This window comes from Haplochromis burtoni, unplaced genomic scaffold, assembly GCF_018398535.1.
Source record: "Haplochromis burtoni strain Fernald_Lab_line unplaced genomic scaffold, NCSU_Asbu1 Contig_1, whole genome shotgun sequence".
In the NCBI taxonomy this organism is placed as follows: domain Eukaryota; kingdom Metazoa; phylum Chordata; class Actinopteri; order Cichliformes; family Cichlidae; genus Haplochromis; species Haplochromis burtoni.
Genome location: NW_024582362.1, coordinates 3,131,727 through 3,149,702, shown reverse-complemented (window position 1 = coordinate 3,149,702; position 17,976 = coordinate 3,131,727). Strand labels below are relative to the sequence as shown.

General features: G+C 42.0%; 1 protein-coding gene across 1 annotated transcript in view; it reads left to right on the top strand.

Annotated features, from left to right (window-relative positions):
* arfgef1 (ADP-ribosylation factor guanine nucleotide-exchange factor 1 (brefeldin A-inhibited)) overlaps positions 1–17,976 on the top strand; it is a 58,066-nt gene that overhangs the window by 5,164 nt on the left and 34,926 nt on the right. The window contains exon 2 of the mRNA XM_042224628.1: positions 10,910–10,940. Coding sequence (XP_042080562.1) covers positions 10,910–10,940 — 31 coding nt within the window. The remainder of the gene's footprint in view (positions 1–10,909; positions 10,941–17,976) is intronic.

The window sequence follows — 17,976 nt, the reverse complement described above, 5'->3', positions numbered from 1 at the left end:
CCAAGTGCAGACACAAAAGCTGCTTGTAACCCCAAAGGTTGACTGGTGTTCAGATAGCGAGCAGTGGAGTAGTTAACATGGCGGAGCCTATTCTAGCTCTGAAAGCACAAATAATCCTTTTATCTGTGCAGTGGAGACTGTTTAGAATGTAGAAAGGAGACTGTTTTTGTCCTCCTCACACTTTGTTATGCTTACACTGATATGTCAATACATAATACATCATTTCTTTCCACTGATGCCTTCTTCAGTCCTGGGACAGGTGATAAATTAATTATAGTCTACTGCAAACAGATGAGGCACATGATGAGAAACCCTCCTCCCTTTGTGTTGCTTTCAGTTTCATCTTGCAGGACTTTTTTTTTTATCGGGGTCATCTATCTTGTATTCATCTATTAGCTGTATTAATTTGTGTAAATTTGCTACTGAGCAAATTATGTGTCGCAGTTATAGTTTTTTATTCAGTTTCTGGATTTTTTGGGTGGGGAGTTTTTTTTTTTTTCTTTTCTTTTTTTGCGCTTTGGAGGAATATAAGTGTTTATAGGTACTTTAATATGGTTCAACTTATAAATAAGTCCAATGGCTGTTAACCAGCTGGGTGCCATTGTTCATCATTGTGAAAGTCTGCAATTTGAGCCGTGTATTAATCTGAGTCTTAATTTAGATCAGAATGTAATGAATATTATGGTATTCTGAGCTTGTAGAGCTGTCAATACTTCAGTAGTCACATAGTAGAGACTGTAGAGATTGATTGGGAACATGCTGTGGAACAAAGGTCCCTGAACTGGATGAACTGGATGAGCTTTAACAAAGTGGTAACAAAGTGAATTCAACTCATACTCTCATGGCTACTTGAAATCGACTCCATAAGCAGAAATAGAAATATGTGCGGCCTGGTACAAAAAACACCTTTGCTTTCTGTATCTAACTCATGCTTTCATGACAGTTGTGTGTATATAGGGAGTTTATTTATTTAGTTTTTAAAACAATTCAACCATCAAATTTTTACTGAGGCTAAACGTTTGGGCACGGCAAAAGGTAGAGGCAGACACAGCAACTGCTGCTGCTAGCAGGTTTGTGCTTCACCGCTGCTGATTCGAGACCCTGCAAAAGGGCCTCTGTGGTGGCGGTGTATTTTGGAGAATTTATCATTTAATTGCTTGGCAAATAAAATTGCCTTTGTGTGGATAACTAATAGAGTAAAATCAGTAGAACTCCAGTATTTCTAATAATGGACTGTCTGTGGATAAATATTGCTAGCTGAGCTTGCTGTTGCTAGCAAACAGTAAAGCTCAGGGCAGATGTGTGGTGCAGATGGAGCTCGTCTTGAAGTGACAGGAATGAAACATAGTCATTGTTGATGGTTAGTCTAGCTCACAAGCTAGCACTTTCTGAGTGGTGTAAAGGGACAGTTGTATTAAACTGCACTACAAATGGTACAAAATGGTGCAGATACAGTAGTAGTGCACAATACAAGTTAACAGCTTGTGTCCTTGTGCCAGCTCTCAAATGTCAGGTGATGTCAGAGGGGAATTTTAAACTTCTCTTTTTAACAAATGTCCAACTTCTGCCATAATACTAACAGTATCACTGTAATAATGAAGTATCACACAGTGCTTGTGAGTGTAAAGTTCCCCTAAACATGGCAGGGCAGGTAGAAGACGACAGGTGCACTTACAAAAATGACTTGTATTTACCTTCCCTAGGCTTAGTGTTTGTCTCCAGATTCTGTAGCCTGCACGCTGATAATAACCCGGTTTTAAAAGAAAAGCGGTTGTATTTCATACCAATAGATAGAAGAATGCTACATAATGTGTCCAACCACAGTGGAATTATTAAAGATGCATTAATTTTAATAACAAAGCCAACAGCTGAGTAATCGAGACCTTGTGGAGGCAGAGCGCTTTGGGACTTTTTGGCTACAAAATTAGAGCCTTGATTCAGCCATGGGAGTGAGACTGGTGATTAGAAGGGCTTATGCAAGTGCGAGTGAGTGGGCTGGTGGGACACACACATGCACACGGAAATGTAAAGCACGCATGCCCAAACGCATGAGTGCACATGTGATTAGGTAGCCCAGACAACCTCTGACAGTCGTTCCTTCTTCCACACCGAATGTAATTACCGCCGTGCAACCTTTTATTTCATCGTGAACAGCAGAAATGTCAGAGGTCTGATTTTTCTCAGACTTTCTTCGGTGATCGCAGCTACGCCATGTTTGCCTACAACAACAGTTTATTCTCAGATTGGTCAAATGTAGTGCATTAGTGTGAGCCTCTGTCTTGTGTGTGGATATTGGCTTAAAAATTAGGCTTAAATGCCTTTTGTTGATTATTGAGTGTACCTGAGATCCAATCATGACAGTCTGGATACCGGGTTGTAGTGTTTCACTGGTTCGCGGGCTGTGATCATGATTGTTTTTGGGGTAAAAGCAGTCTGACTAAAATGAATGTTCGCTGATCATTGCGTATGGTGCGGTTAGTGCCAACTGCAGGATCCATGCCAAATGCAGATGGGCTCTAAAGTCTTTGAAATGGAAATAGTGCTGCAGAAGGCGGATGCCCTTTGTCGCTCTCCAGCTCCTTTCTCAGGTGATGGAAACTGAGTCAGAAATTAACCTCTAACCTCTTGCATATGTATATGCATGTGCATGGGTAGCGATTGCTGCGGTCCCATTGTGAAGAAGTGTTGTGTTATCATAGTGGAGATTTTTTATTTATTTTTTTACTCATCCAAGGTCCAGGAATTGATCAGGCTGCAGTGAAATCCTTCACATTGTCTCTCTTTCTTATGTCTTATTTCTTCTGTGTTATAGATGATCAAAAACATGTCTGATTACAGTCTAGAAATGATTACTGTCCGCCTGCACTGTGGTGGCAGCTTCACAAAAACAGCAACACAATGCTTCTATTGCACATACAAAAACCCAACCCCATAATCATAGAGCTAATAAAAAGGCAGGTTTATTAAGCTTATTTTCTTTGGAAAATAGCCTCGTCCTTGCCTCTGCTTCCGCTCGCTTTCTCCCTTTTCTCTCCTCCCTCTGTGTCTGAACCCAGTGTCCCCTCCCAGCGAGCTGTTTTCTAGCTGCTTGTCTTGTGACGTGTTGCGGAGCATCTCCAGAGAGCTGCCTGTTTATCTCTCTCCCTCCCACCAGTGTAGCAGCCGTGTGCATGCGCTGCTGTGTCTTAATTGATGAAATGTTAGAGGTCTCGTGAGATTTTTTTTCTTTTTCTTTCTTCTTCTGGTGTGGGCGCATGCGCGTTTTTGATTGCATTTGATTGTTATTCCGCGCATGAACTTTACGCTGGCTAAAAATGTCTACTTATTGAATTAGTGTTGATCCAGCAGCTTTAGTCAGCTAAGATATATTTGCCCAGGTGAACGCATCCTCTCAGGGCTGCCATTGAGTGCATCTACCTGCTGTGCACACTGTTGTTGGCGTCAGTGATAATGAGCGAATCCTGCAACAAGACAACCGTACTGCAACATTTCGGAGAAGAATTGCACCCTGGATGGGTTACAGTTTTATTTCTGTTTATTTTTGCTCCAAGCCTTCTCTCACAGATGTCCATGTAGAGTTTACTGGTAGTAGCAAAACGCAAATGTCAAACATATCCTAACAAAATTTTTCATTTGGTCTCACTGAGACAGAAAAATAGAGAAACACCTATTGATTTGCATAGCAGTAAAGCTAAACTGGCAAACAGAAATCGACCATTTGCGAGTTTACTGAGTCGCCAAAAGTTATTGAAATTCCAAGCAGATGTCTTTTTGTGTGCACTTTGTTTGCACCACCTGCTGCACCCTTTTTCCTTCTGACACTAGGTTGGTACTTGACCTTCTCGAGATGGGCAGCTTCATTGCCTTACAGCCTTTTAGCCCTGTTTAGATTTAATGTAGAGAAATAAGTGAAAACTTGTCCGATTCTCGTCACCATGTCTACTTGCAGCAAAAGTAACCAACGACATGCATAAACACATATGAGGAGGCCTTAGGATGTGTGACTCCAGGGTTTACGGTCCTGCCGACTTATTCCTGTGGCAGACGCTACTCGCAGATTGCTGCTGAGGCTGAGGAATGCTTCGTCATGGCACTCGGGCAGGGTGGCGCACGGGAAGGGGGGAGACTCAACTTAGTCTGCAAGTAGCTCCCGGCAGCAGTGGGAGACGAGAGGGAGCAGGTTGTTTTGAAGCAGGAGTTTGATGTGTTGTACGTCTGATGAAAGCAGGCTGTTGTTCTGCTCGTGCTAGCAGACTTGGCGTTTTCTACAATTCATCACCACGTGTAGCCGGGGCGTCTCGTAAATGTAGTACACTCTTAGCCTCGGTACAGACTTCCATGAATATTCAAGCACATCTTTTATCAACGCTGTTTACAATCTCAGAACACAAACACTCCTTTTTGAGGAACGGGCTGTGAACTGTAGTGGTCAACAGCATATTTCTCATTCAGTCATTGCTACATTTTCTTCTCTCAGGGTTTTAAACTGGCAACCCTCCCACAATCCCACTGCTAACCTTTTGCTCAGGGCTTCCAAATACTTCCCGTGCTGATTCATCAGCCTTATCTACTATGGCTGCCTATTGGAATGCTAAGTGGCTAACTACACTGTTGTGTACATATCTAAGCCATGATCAGCTTTTGCTGTAGCTCAGTGTAAGTATGATTGAAGGGGATCACTGATAAGCCCCTGTGAAACACATATTATATAAAGCACTACAGGAACCTGTCTCGGTTCACTGTCAGGTTCAGCGATTGAGTGTGATGTTGGTGTCTCTCTCTTCACATCAGGCTGTGCTGATCCTAGCATCTCAGTCAGGCACCGTCTCTTACACATATGAGGTTTTTATGCTTTCATCTGTCAGATTATTGGCTGTTAGTTGCTCATACTGTTATATCTGTGTTGTGTATGGCTCACACCCTAATATCAAATCACCGTGCCTTACGTGCTCTTTTCAGATAAGTGCATTGTTTTAGTAGTGCTGTCATGCTGTCAGGGGCGGGATTTGGTTGTTTTGTGTGAGCTGGCTTCAGGCTGAGGCACTGAAGCTCGGGTCTCTTCACGATGTCATCATCTCATGAATTTTTCACAGGCGGCCTTCATGTGTAGGTGTCACATAGCAGACTTTAGTTCACAGGCAGGGACGCGAGCAAAAAGAAGCCGTGATCCGCTCCGAAACGTAAATAAAAACGGTTAAAGCCGTTATGAGTGAGATATAAATCACATTGTGATATTTGGTGGCGCTGACTCAGCAGCTTGCATAGGTGTTGTGATACATAAGCTAGCTGGGGTTGCAGAAGTGAATGTTTTCTGAATATGAGGAAGTTTTTGTTTTGTTTTTTTTAACTTACCCATCAGGAGGCTGTTAATATAGCAGGTGCTACAGTATGATTTTATTGTGGGGAGGTACTTGACTAGAATGTGTGTGTCTGTGTCTATGTGCTTGAAAGTATTAATAAATGCCCATTTTGTAGTCTTGCCAGCACTCAGAGGCTGCACTCTACCCACTCTTGCCTTTATACAGGTGTGGAGACTGCATTCACTCCAGAGCAGAGTGGAGCAATGATTAGCCAGCTTTTTACTGACCCTCTCTGCAGCTAAGAGACGGTTTTATTGGGAAGGGGGCACTTCAGCAAATGACAGCCTCAGGGTATGTGGGCTCGCCCTAAAGTATCTAGGCTAAACTTTTTATAGGACTGGCAGGGTTAGCTGGAGTGTGTGAACACAGGTGCTCAATCTAACAGCTAGCGTCTCATTTTAAGAAGTAGTCCTGTGTGATTATACACCAGAGAAAGACATAGTTCTATACGTAGTTGACCCACTTGTCCTTGGATGATGAAAGAAACGTGTACTGCAGGCCTAAAAAGACTCTCTCCAAGGGGGTCAGATTGGATGTGCAGACATTATTGCTCATTTAAGTCGTAGCGTTAGGATCTGGGTCAAAGTCAGGGTAAGAGTGAAGAGACAGAAAGTTGGGGGACCTTTCAAAGACTTTTTGTTGCTTTGTGATGTGGGCGATGGCTGATGAGCAGGATGGCTCCCTGTAATGTATCTTGTGAGTGTATGTAAGCTATAAGAAACCTATAACAGATGCATTAAGACACCTGTTATGGATGAATCGGAGCAGTTTCCTGTCCGCCAGTCATTTAGCTGTAATCCTGGCACAGCAAAATCAACCCTGTAAGTAAGAAAGAAGTTGAAACAATTGATTTTCATTGATAATGTTTCTACTAGTTCTATTTTGTGACTTTAGACAAATGAGCCAACTTTATTGGGATTTTTGTTCATTTTGAGAAATCTCTGCCTGAGGCAGTCTGATTTTTGAAGTTTTAGTTACAAAGTTTCCAAGTTTTATCAGCTGGCCCACAAAAGCCCCTTCAGTGGACCCCTGCTCTTTTCCAAGTGTGCTCATCGGACTGAAAAGCAGTGAGCCAATTGGCTTCATCTGCATCACTGTCACCCCATGTGACAGCTGTGTGGAGGAGGTCTTACACTCTTCTTCTGTTATTTCCTCTTTTATACCACAAACAAGTGTGCAGAAAGCTTTAGTTATGCAGCACTAACACTAAATACCTTGGTACACCTTGGTTTCTTTGTTGCTGACCTTGAAGATATCGTAAATCAAGACTGAGGCTTGGTAAATAAATCACAAAGGGTTGACTTCTATCAGCTTGTGATAGCAAACTAAAGTTTGGAGATATCCTATGTGGGAAGGCTCCTTTAGATAGTTTGGTTTATTGGACAATTACAGCCCAGTTTGATCTCTAGTGGGATAGACCATTCAAACCATTAAATAACCAGTAATCTTTTTCTTTTCTTTTTTCTTTATTTTGCTACAAAAACAAAACCCAAAACATCCTAAATATGTTTACACTGATTAAAAAATTTCCTCTGCTAAGTAAGAATATAAAGCTGTTAAGGCATACTGTTCAAACAGCTCTTTATCTTCTGTCATCATAGAAACACTAGTGTTCTTCTGCGGGGTGGGGCTAGTTTCCTTGTCGGTAAGAAGGCTGTAAAACTGGCAGGGAAACCGAAAGATCAGATAAGCACTCTCATAATAACTTTAATTTTAAATGAAGTGGAAAGTTTAAAATGATGCCCTCCTACCCTGCAGTTTTCACACTTTGCGAAGCCATCCATTGGGTCTAGATTGGACCCTTTGGCTGTTTTCTGGCCTGTGCTTTTCTTCATTTCTTCCACTACATTGAACTTTTTACTCGTGTCTTCTGGCCAAAAGTGTGCCTGCGAGTTTTCTGATTGAGACCACAGATCACACTTTGATAGCTCATTTGTGCTTCCTTGTCTTGTTTGTGACAAGTGCAGTGTTTTGGCTTTTATATAGCAACGTAATTCAGCTCGGTATCCAAGGAAGGAAACCATTACATCATGACGCAGTTAGTAAAAGTGGAGACAAATTAATAAGTGTCTAGGGTTCTGTGTGTGTTAATGCTACTCTCTCATCTTTGCCCACTTCCTGCTTTGCCTCACAACTCTACATATGTTTTGCTTTGAAACCCACGACTGGCAAAGCGGCCATAATTTTCCATAACTTTAACATCCATCTCATGTCTGTCCAATCCTAGGAGTGTCCAGCACTGTTCCTCCTTATCATTATTACCACCAGCCACTGTTGCTATGGTTTCAGTGTTCAAATCCCGAGGTGACAGTTTCTCATCGATGCACGGAGCTAATTACTTGATGCTTACTTACACAGTCAACGTGACAGTCCCCACCCCTCCTGTCAAAATGACTGGTTTTGTACTGGCTGCTTGTTTGACTTCTCTGTGCATTTGCATAAATCTGATAGCAACCCAAGTAATTGCTTGACGTGAAGCTAATGTTGATAGTGGAATAGCCAGGGGTCAGCACGATTATAGTTTCACACATCCCATAATAGAGGCCTCTAGAGACTTATTGGAATTTTAGTGTCATGCAATACCGACAGTAAGCAGAGCAGGAGAGATGCAATTTTACACCACGTTTTCTTTCATGGTAACATGCAGAGCCTGCAGTGATGTAGCACTGATGTTTGACTGGGTCTTTTTCTATCACGTTTGCTTTTTTCCTGTTAAACTGAAGGGATAGAAATCTGAAAGATCGGACGTTAATGATTATTCACTTTGGAGACTATTCCTTAAGAGCTAATTGGTCAAGGTTCTGTCAAAATTGAAATGGTGTTCACCAAACGAGGTATCAATGCGACACACTAACTTAACTCTAACTCTAAAACTGACCCATTCAGAGTTGATATTACAGCTTCAGGGTGCCGGTGTCTCAAATGCTCGTGCACTGCAGTAGTGCTGTCGTGGAAGGAAAGCTCTGCGTTGCACAAACTTTATTGTTTTCTGTGAAATGCTTTCCATTTTCTTCCCTCCTCCTGTTTTGCCATTTGCGAACTAAGTTCTTCTTCGTTCTTGTAAAGTCTTGGCAAGCGATATAGGCGATACTGCCACCATAGCTTCCTGTAGTGTACTGCAGTTACAAAAGCACATATGACGCGTTGAGAATTTTATTTGTGGGCGTCATCGATTATGCCGACTAATCGTTTCAGCCCTAAACAATTGGTCGGCAATCGACACCTAATTCGGCACACCTTGCTAGTACCATGTTGGCCTTGAGAACTGCCTTGATCCTTTTGTGGCACAGATTCGACATGGGTGCTGGAAGAATTCCTCAGAGATTTTGGTCCATATCGACATGACAGCATCACACAGTTGTTGCAAATTTATCAGCTGCACATCTATGATGTGAATCTGCTGTTCCAGCCCATCCCAGAGGTCCTCTATTGGATTGAGATTTGGTGGCTATGGAGTGCATTGGAGTACAATGAACTCATTGCTCATGCTCAAGAAACCAGTTTGAGAATATCTGAGACTTTTGCATCTAAAACAAAGCAGCAGGAACCCTGTTTTTTGACACTGTGCGTTGGGCTACATACAGCTCCTGCACAAACACACACAGGGTGACAACAAACCAGGTGAAGATGGCTAAGTATGGAAGAATAGCTCAATCAGCCACAATGTTAAAACCCCCTTCTCACTATAGTGCTGGTCCTCCTTGGGTATACTGGAGTGGATCCTTTGGGACTGCATGGAGGCCATGGATTTGAACTCTTGGGTTTCTTTGTTGTGTCTCTTGACTTGTTCCTGTGCAGTTTTATATGTGGCAGAGAACTTAATGTTGTTCAGAGATGTGCTGATCTACAGTCTTCTGTCTGTTGTTAAGCAACATCATGATAATCACTGTAATATGATCAGTTATCTCTGAAGGCACACATGATTTTCCACTCCTATGTAACCTCGAAATTATGTAACCAATTCAGATAACATACGCTAATACTTAATCTCTGTCCTTCTGAAGCCACCCTCCATTTCAGGTCAAATATCATTTGTTTACCGATTACATGTTTCATATTCAGAGCATATACTAGAAATATATGTTGAAAAATGGATGCTAGGCATAAGGTGAGATAGATCCTCTGATGTCCTGTTGCTAATAAGTGAAAATATCTGCCTTAGTATCAGCTCAGCTTCTACAATCATGCTTTTTAACTCAATCAAGAGAATGGGAGGAAACTGTCACAGCCTTGTTAGTCATTAATTATTAAATAGATGATTTAGACATAGCGGTCACGATCCTGTTCTGTCTGCTGTAGAATAAAGATGTTAAAAGATGATCATTGCTTTGATCTTATGTCAGATTTGAATCCATGTGAACAAAAGTCCTGTGGGCCGGTTGTGACTGCATGTAAACGGATGTATAAATTAGCATCAGACAGTTCGGAAAATCGTCCTCTCCTGAGTTGCGCAGTCAAACATGGCTGAAACCAGCTTTAATTTACTTCCACAGAGTGTTAAGAGCTAAATATTCTCACCAAGTGGATTTCTTTGAAAGGACCCGTTAGCCTTCCAGCAGTGAAATAATTGAGCTGTCATTTCATTACTGGGGTTTTTCCCAATCATTGCTAGGCTCGTACAATTCTGTGAGAACGATTGACACTGTGTTTTTTAAAAGCTTCCTCATTGAAGGCTCCCTTTAATGTCTAGTACCAATTGGCCTCTCTTCCGCTCTCTCTAGCTCTATTTCTGTCTCAGCTTCTCCATCTCTCTCTCTCATCCCTCCCTCTGTGTGTCTGCCTCTCTTATTTTCCTGCTCTTCTGTGTCAGTGCTCAGCAAGTTCATACAACTGCTTTCAAGCCTGGAGATCTGTGAAATAAACACAAATGTTGGCCTGGCTCACGGACACGGCGCACACTGAATAATGATTACATTTTGGGGACTGAGTGCTGCAGCTGAGGCAATACACAAACCAGTCTCCTCTCTAGTTGCCGTTAGGGACGCAAACAAGACCATCACCATGACGAAACAAGCGCATTCAGGCGGAACCCCACCCCAACAAGCTGTTCAGTGACCGCATCAACTTAAAGCATCAACTTAGATATTTTGAATGCAGATGTGTTTGAAAATTTACTATGTTGATGCACTAAGATTGCAGATATGTTGGATGTGTGCAGCTGCATTGTAGCTTGGAGGCGGGGGGCGGGGGGGGGGGGTTCCTCACTCTGAATCAGCCTTTGGGAGGTGTGAAATTGAAACACTTTGTTGTCATTTATGAATATTTGCTAAACCATAAACAACTATTGTCCAGAATTAATTAATTTTCCTTTGGCTCCAGCTAAAACCTTATTGAAGGGTGCCAACAGTTCCTCTGGGAAGGAAATTGGTGGCTGCACATAGATGTCAGTTTGGAGGGATTATTTATGCATAAATTGACCTGATCATTTGAAACTTTTTGCCATGCATAATATGAGCTTTCAGATATTAAAAAATATGTAAAATACCGTCGACAGATTCCTATATTTGACTTATTTAACATGTTGTTACTTTTTTTTTTCTGTCTTTCAGAGGAAATCAAAGAAGAATCGGAAAAATTAAGGTAAGCAGTTGATGAATGGAGTCACACAATAAGGCAGCAAAGGTCATTTCACGGGTTTTGTCACTCCCTGCGTGTTCAGGCACTGTAAAATTCATGACTCACTTGCAAGTCTTTCTGCTGCTTTTGCCTGTGTTCAGACGCGTAAAGGGGATTAAAACTGTGTATGTGTGTGTGCGTGTGTGGGTGTTCATGTGCATGTCTCTGGTGTTTTTGTTTGTGGCTCTCTGCCTGGCTTGTTCCCAACAGTGTCTTGCCTTCTCATTAATGGATTTCTTCATGAAGCTCTGCCTAATGCCTGTGTGTGTGTGTGTGTGTGTGAATGTGTGGGGTGCTCATGAATGGGCTTCGAAGTAACATGGGCTTTGGAATGAAATGTAGCATGAATGCCACCTCGCCTCTTTCCCATCCTTTCTTCCTCACGCCAGCTCATTTTTATTTCCCACTTACATTTCTGTCCCTCATCATTTTCCCCTTCGCACACAATCCTTCCCTATTATTTCACTCACTTCTCTCCAAATTAGATTTACCAGTGACTCAAAATTCATCTGAATTTTAAGGTTAGGGATTCTGTGCAGCCAGCACCAGGCTCACAGAAGTATTGCTGCTTGTGTTTTCACCTCAGGTGCTTTACAACCCTTTTCGGATAGATGCAATACTCTAGCTTTGCTACTTATGAATACAAACACCCTGGTTGAGCCTGCAGCCCAGTTTAAATAGGTTTTCTCTGTGCATTCATTCTGTAATGTAATTGCAATAGTAGGCATGGGCAGTGTCTAACTAAGTACATTTCAAATCACTGTTTAAAATCAAATCTTGTTATGATAGCTAAATATATGCTAAGGAAACAGGTACTAAGCATTACTGGCTAATCTAATCACTGTGATATTTAAACAAAGCAGCCACATAAAGCTCATGTTGTATGAAAACCATTAATGGTGTTTTAGGAAATTATTCCAGAATCATTTCATAATCTTAAAAAAATGCTCTTATCAGTTAACTACCACACCACGTAAAGGCCTGAAAGATCAAACATTTAAGCTCTACAAAGTGACCTGCACTCGGTACAGTTTACATGAGTTTACATGAATTAGGTTTTCTCAGTTTTCTGGGACCACTAAACATTGAAACTTTCCAATATTCTCAGGACTTGTTCTGTATCTTGGTTTCAAGTAAGTGTCTTTAAAATTGCATTCTTGCCAAAAATTACAGCGTCGATAACGCACTAATCTGCAAGACTAGATCCAGCTTTTGGTCTTCCAATAAACCCGTCTGCCATACTTTGATAACATACACTGTAATTACAGCTGCTCAGCCATGGTAACCCATGCTATGAAGCTCCCAGTACACAGCTTTTGTGCTGATGTTAATGTCAGAGGAGGACTGGAGCTCTGTCGGTATAGAGTCAGCAGGGGTTGGCAACTTTTATGTGTCTCAGCACGCAGCGACCCAGCTTTGTAACTTTGAGCTGCTGTGTTCCTAATGCCTTTCAGTTTGTAATAGGGCTGCCACAAACGATTATTTTGATAGTCGACTAGTCACCGATTATTTTTGCGATTAGTCGACTAATCAGATCATCATCCATTGGACGTAAAACGTACAGCTTATTGCACCAGCAGCATCTGCTCTTATATAACTATCATTAGCTTACAGCTTTAAGTGTTTAAGGTGCTAACTAAAAATAAAGACAAGATGATAGTTTATTCAATTTTAATGAAATTTGCAGATTGTTTCGGTAAGTTTAATAAACTCCTTGCTATCTAAAATATAACAGGACACCGGAGTATATTCTCCAGCATCTCACACTTCTGATAATCAGCTGTCTGCTTGACGTTTATTCAGCTGTGTAAAAACTATAACTTTAATCTCAGCCAAACCGATTTACTCAGGAACAAATAAAATACTAAAAAAAAGCCAAACAATAACATTTTTAAGTTATCTAAGTGACTTATATATATTTAACCTGAGTAGCGAAAGACGGCAGTGGGTTTGAAAACGATTTGCCGGGAGTCCGGTGTCTCTAGTGAGCCTTGCCCCCGGCTAGCTATCGAGCTAGTGGGTAACAGACGTCTCCGAAAACGTCGGAGCGCTTTTGAAAATATGTGGTGTCTTGATAAACTGAGCAGATATTTGAGGTTTACACAGCTACATTCTCGCCTGAAAATATGTTAAACGTTTATTTTGTGACCCAGAAAGAATAATAAGAGTAATATTAAAACTAACTAGCTGCCGCCATTGTTGGAAACTGAGCTGGGCTGCGCTATGAATTCTGGGACACAGCTTCTTCTTCTTCGGGGTTTAACGGCAGCTGGCATCCTTGTACATGCAGTGCTGCCATCTTCTGTTTCAGTCCGTTATTACACTCTTAAATCCTACTACTTATTCCTGCGTCTTTTGTGATCTTACAAAGCTTCAAACGACGCGTCGACTATTAAATCAGTCGTCGACGATTTTGATAGTCGACGTAATCGTGACTAGTCGACTAATCGTGGCAGCCCTACTTTGTAATAATACCACTTGCAGTTGATAGTCGGAAAGAAATTGCACAAACTGCCTTGTTTCAACAGTAGCATCCTGTTACACTGCTACGCTCTTTAGAGCGACCCATTCTTTTACAAGTGCTTGTGAAGGCAGACTGCATGGCGAATTGCTTGGTTTTCTTATAACTTAACGAGTTGTCCTAATACTGTCAAGCGTAGCACTAGAACACGCAGTTGAGCAACTCCTTTTGCAGGTCTTGTATCCGTTATCCAAGAAGAATCTTAGAAATCACATAATAACGTTATTCCATCAGTCTGACTTTCATATCACCGAATGCACTCGTTTAGAGTCACGAGTACTGAAACAGACAACCAGACGCACGTTCGAACAACAAAGTGGGCGATTGCTTGCACAAAAGGGACCAGACGTTATAGCATACGCCATCCTCTGCGGTTATGAAATACACGCTGTATATAGATTGAAGCTTAGCAACGAGAGGAGTCCGTTGTTCCTCTCCTCTTCAAGAGACTTATCCCGATCAAATTTATGAGAAAGCCTGAGATAATTGCTTTGTAGAATGAAGCTCAAGTAACCCCAACTGGACATCAGGAAAGGCCGTTCTGGAATCTGTAAATAAAAACGGGGATTGACATTGACCAACCTTGACTTTCCTGCAACAGAAGCGCAAAGCGCTGTATGACGCGGCCAAAGCAGAGAATAGTACAATACAGACTAATCAGCTTCCAGCACTCACGTTTTCTCTCCTCTCGTTGCAATGTGTTAAAATGCTATGGATAATCTCTTGTAAGATTCACTCGGAAATAAAATGGAAAACGCTCTGGTGACAGAGTGCTAAGATGAAAACACTCAACCGGCAGCCTGAAAGTCGCAAGTAGTAGCACAAAAGATAATCTAGATCTTTACGTTCTTTCAGTCAGATAGCTTAGCCGAATAAACAAAGTGCCAGCTCTAAATGAGAAGAATTGACGATTGAAGCGTTGTAAGGAAACATGTGACTACCATAAGGCTTTTTTAAGCAGCTTAGTTCCAAAGAATAACGATGAACATGATTGACATTCAACGACATTTACACGGTTGACATTGCAGTATTCAAGTTCCATGTAATAACGATAGCATGCAAGAACTAATGTGCCTACGGCTGTGCTGTCTGTACTAGCAACTCAGTCTTTCATAGCTGTTTATGATTTTCCTCATAAGCAGCCCTGAGCCTGAACATTGGGCTTATAATACAAAGGGCTGAGCAGCTCCTCAGTACGGCTGACATACTAAGGCAGGGAGTTCACGATAAACCAGCGGAGAACCGAGCTCCCTGCAGACTCCGACGACATAATAGCCTGAGAGAGAAATGTGCCCTGGGCGTCAGACACAGTAATAACGAAGCTGTTGACACGAGCCCATGGAATGCTCTTGCTGATTCATCCCATCAAAGATCTATTTATAATCAATATTAATTTCAGTATGTCCGACAAGTGTGTTTTGAAGCAAAGACCGTGTAAAGCACTGACCAAACGTAGCCGAGGTTCGGTGACCTCGTCTTTCTCACACAGCCCATGCTCTTTCATCTCATGTACTCATATGCTCGATATTTGTAGCTCCCTCCCTGTCCAATCATCTTTAATTTGTGGTAATTAATACCCATTTCCTCGGCTGCTTTCAGACAACTTATATTATATTCCTTTCCAGCCCTCTAAGCGTTCTCCCTTCTTCTGCTTTTCTCTGAGCACCCTCATTTTCCTGGTGAATTCATGCTGCTTGATGCCTCTTTCGTTTTTAACTGTCTCTGAATCCTTTTTTCCCCTCTTCTCTTCTTGTACAAGCGATCCGTCCTCGCTTCTTTCTCTGTCTCTGATTGTGCCCTTCTATGCTCGGCGTGGTCGTCCCTCTAAAAAAGAGCTGAACTCGTCCTTTTTCCGTTGCCAAGACATAAACAATGCAGCCCCCTCCACCGCTAGCCGTCTCCCTCCCTTTCTCTGTTCTTCTCCTCTTCCAGCTTGTGCAGTCTGGGGTCCTTGGGTGCTGAGACTGTGCTGACGATGGTCTTAAGCTTAGGGATGCTGTAAAGACATGGCTGCTGAAAGCGATGGTCTATATTTTAAGGCTGTCTCCGGTCTTTTAAAAATTCCGAAAAAATAGCTGTGCAGTTACCAGTCGTGCAGGAGGAGATGCTTTATCAGCATGGACATGCAAGCTGATACAAAACCTCGGTACTCGGCCAAAGCTTGAATTAAACCTATCCATACGACGGAGCACTCTTTGTCGCGGCAGGATTACTACCCCAGGCACTACATTAAATTCAGTGTAATAAAATCTGTTCTTACTATTCATTTCCCCCCTCAGGAACAGGATAAAGCACAGGGTCTTCTTTGGTTTAGCTTGTTTGATGTCCTGCTTCAGCTGTGGAGCAAGCAGAGGTTGTTCTTTATAGTGAAGCACGCCATCCCCGGCGCTTTTTCGTGTTTGTTTCAGACTTGGATGTCAACAAAAGTGTTAGTGTGTCATGCTGATTTTTATGCCCCGTTTCTTTTCTTGTGACTCCAGATGACAGACCGCAGAGTCACAGTGTTTATCTCACAGTCTCTGTCCCTTTCTTCCTCTTTTTAAAATGTATTTATTTTCCTTCCCTCCCCAGTCCACCCGGTGGAGATGGCAAATCAGGTTCCAGCACTTTACCGCCAATCAAATCAAAGACCAACTTCATTGAAGCCGACAAGTACTTCTTGCCGTTTGAGCTGGCATGTCAATCCAAATGTCCCCACGTCATCACTCGTCACTTTACAGCATGGCGGGACAAGTCACACGCAGGCCCGAGTGCTGCACGAGCTTACACGACTGTAGCGTCGACAGCCTCGACGGCAGCCGAGCGCGTACTGATTAACCAGCGTTTACTTCCGCCGCCGCTATAGGCAACGAACTGTGCGTGCTGGGCTCTGCCTTTACTTATCTTTGGATGTGCTTGATCGAAGAAAAATAAGTTCTTTAATTCCAATGCTACCAAGGTCGTTTAGTTTTGTGTTTCTCTGCATATGTGGTGTATTACGATCGGACAATGTTTTAAGAGTCCAGTCGGTGACTGCTTTAGCAAGTCTCAAAGCAGTAGCAGCAGCAGGTACTGGGCCACCTGAGCAGGCGACGAGAACAGCGAGAACAGACGCCCGGACAGCACGGCTCCGGGCAAGAAGCTCATCGACAGGATCATCGAGACCATCTGCGCTTGTTTTCAAGGACCTCAGACTGACGAGGGCGTGCAGCTACAGATTATTAAGGTGTGCTGCCGTCCCCCTCTTCTGACATATCGCAGCTTGTCGCAGATACGCTCAATACACACTTTAGAGAATTTAATTAGCCGACAGTCATTCCTTAAAAGACCACATCTGTGTATTTATGTGGCTTTGATCTGCAGCAATCTTTAATAACACTTGCTGTTTGTGGCTGCAGCAGATAATCCTGCTGGACTGTTGAATAATACAATATTATTTTACCTTATTAATATGTATGTCATTTGAAAAACAATCTGTAATTATATTGTAAATACGATTACTTTTTCATTTTATCTCGGAGACTTACCTGAAAAAGTCAGTGATAGTGGCAACTATTTAAGTTTTAATATTAGTTGTAAATCTGTTTTATATTTATTGTTAATAACTTGCTGTCCCTGCTTTGTGGTGTATTGTGTTGTTCTCCTGATATATAAATGGAGACATATTTTAAGATATACTTAGTCGGAACTGGACCTAAAGACAACCAGACAACGAAGCTATAAATGGCAAGCCACAGCTTTGGTTTTAAAGACTTCTACTTAGCTTCATGGCTGCTCCCCTTTTTTACACCTGTGAGTGACCCTATTTAGGTCTGTGGGCGGGGATTCCTCCCTCATAGCTGTGAGGTTATGAGTTTATTTGAAGTTTGTGCATCAGAAAAAGTTCAATAAACTACATTTTCTGACATACTTTTGTAGGGCTGTTCAATATAACGATATATATGGGATGACGATATACAAACGTCTATCGTTTCATTTTACGCTATCGTTTGTTTCGTGGTGTTGCAAAATAAACTGTTTACGAGCAATATTTTTTCATCGTTTTGATGGTCACTGTAGTGGTCTATATTAATTTCTTAAAGTTCTCTCTTTCTCTTATATTTAATATAACCACACTACAGACGGACAAGCGCCTGTTTTTACTGTTGTCGGTTAGCAACAACGACGGTAACACCATCCGTGCTCCGTGTCCGCTTGTTTGTTTTCCACGATAAACCTTTCACAATAAAGCTCAAGATCCTGTTGAGACTTTTCAAAATAAACTGAATCACGTGAAAAGATGCAGAGTTTACGGATGAGAAGCAAAAAAGAGCCGCAGGTGCTAAAAAATAAACCTTAGACTCAAACGTTAGAACTTCCCCCAGCACGCTCTTCAATAAATACTCACAAAGAAAAATAACCTATTAGACTGAAACCGATGTATAACACTCAGCTATCTTCCCCGCGAGGACGAGCGAGATAAACATGTAAGTACATACGTTACAAGAAACTCCCAGACAC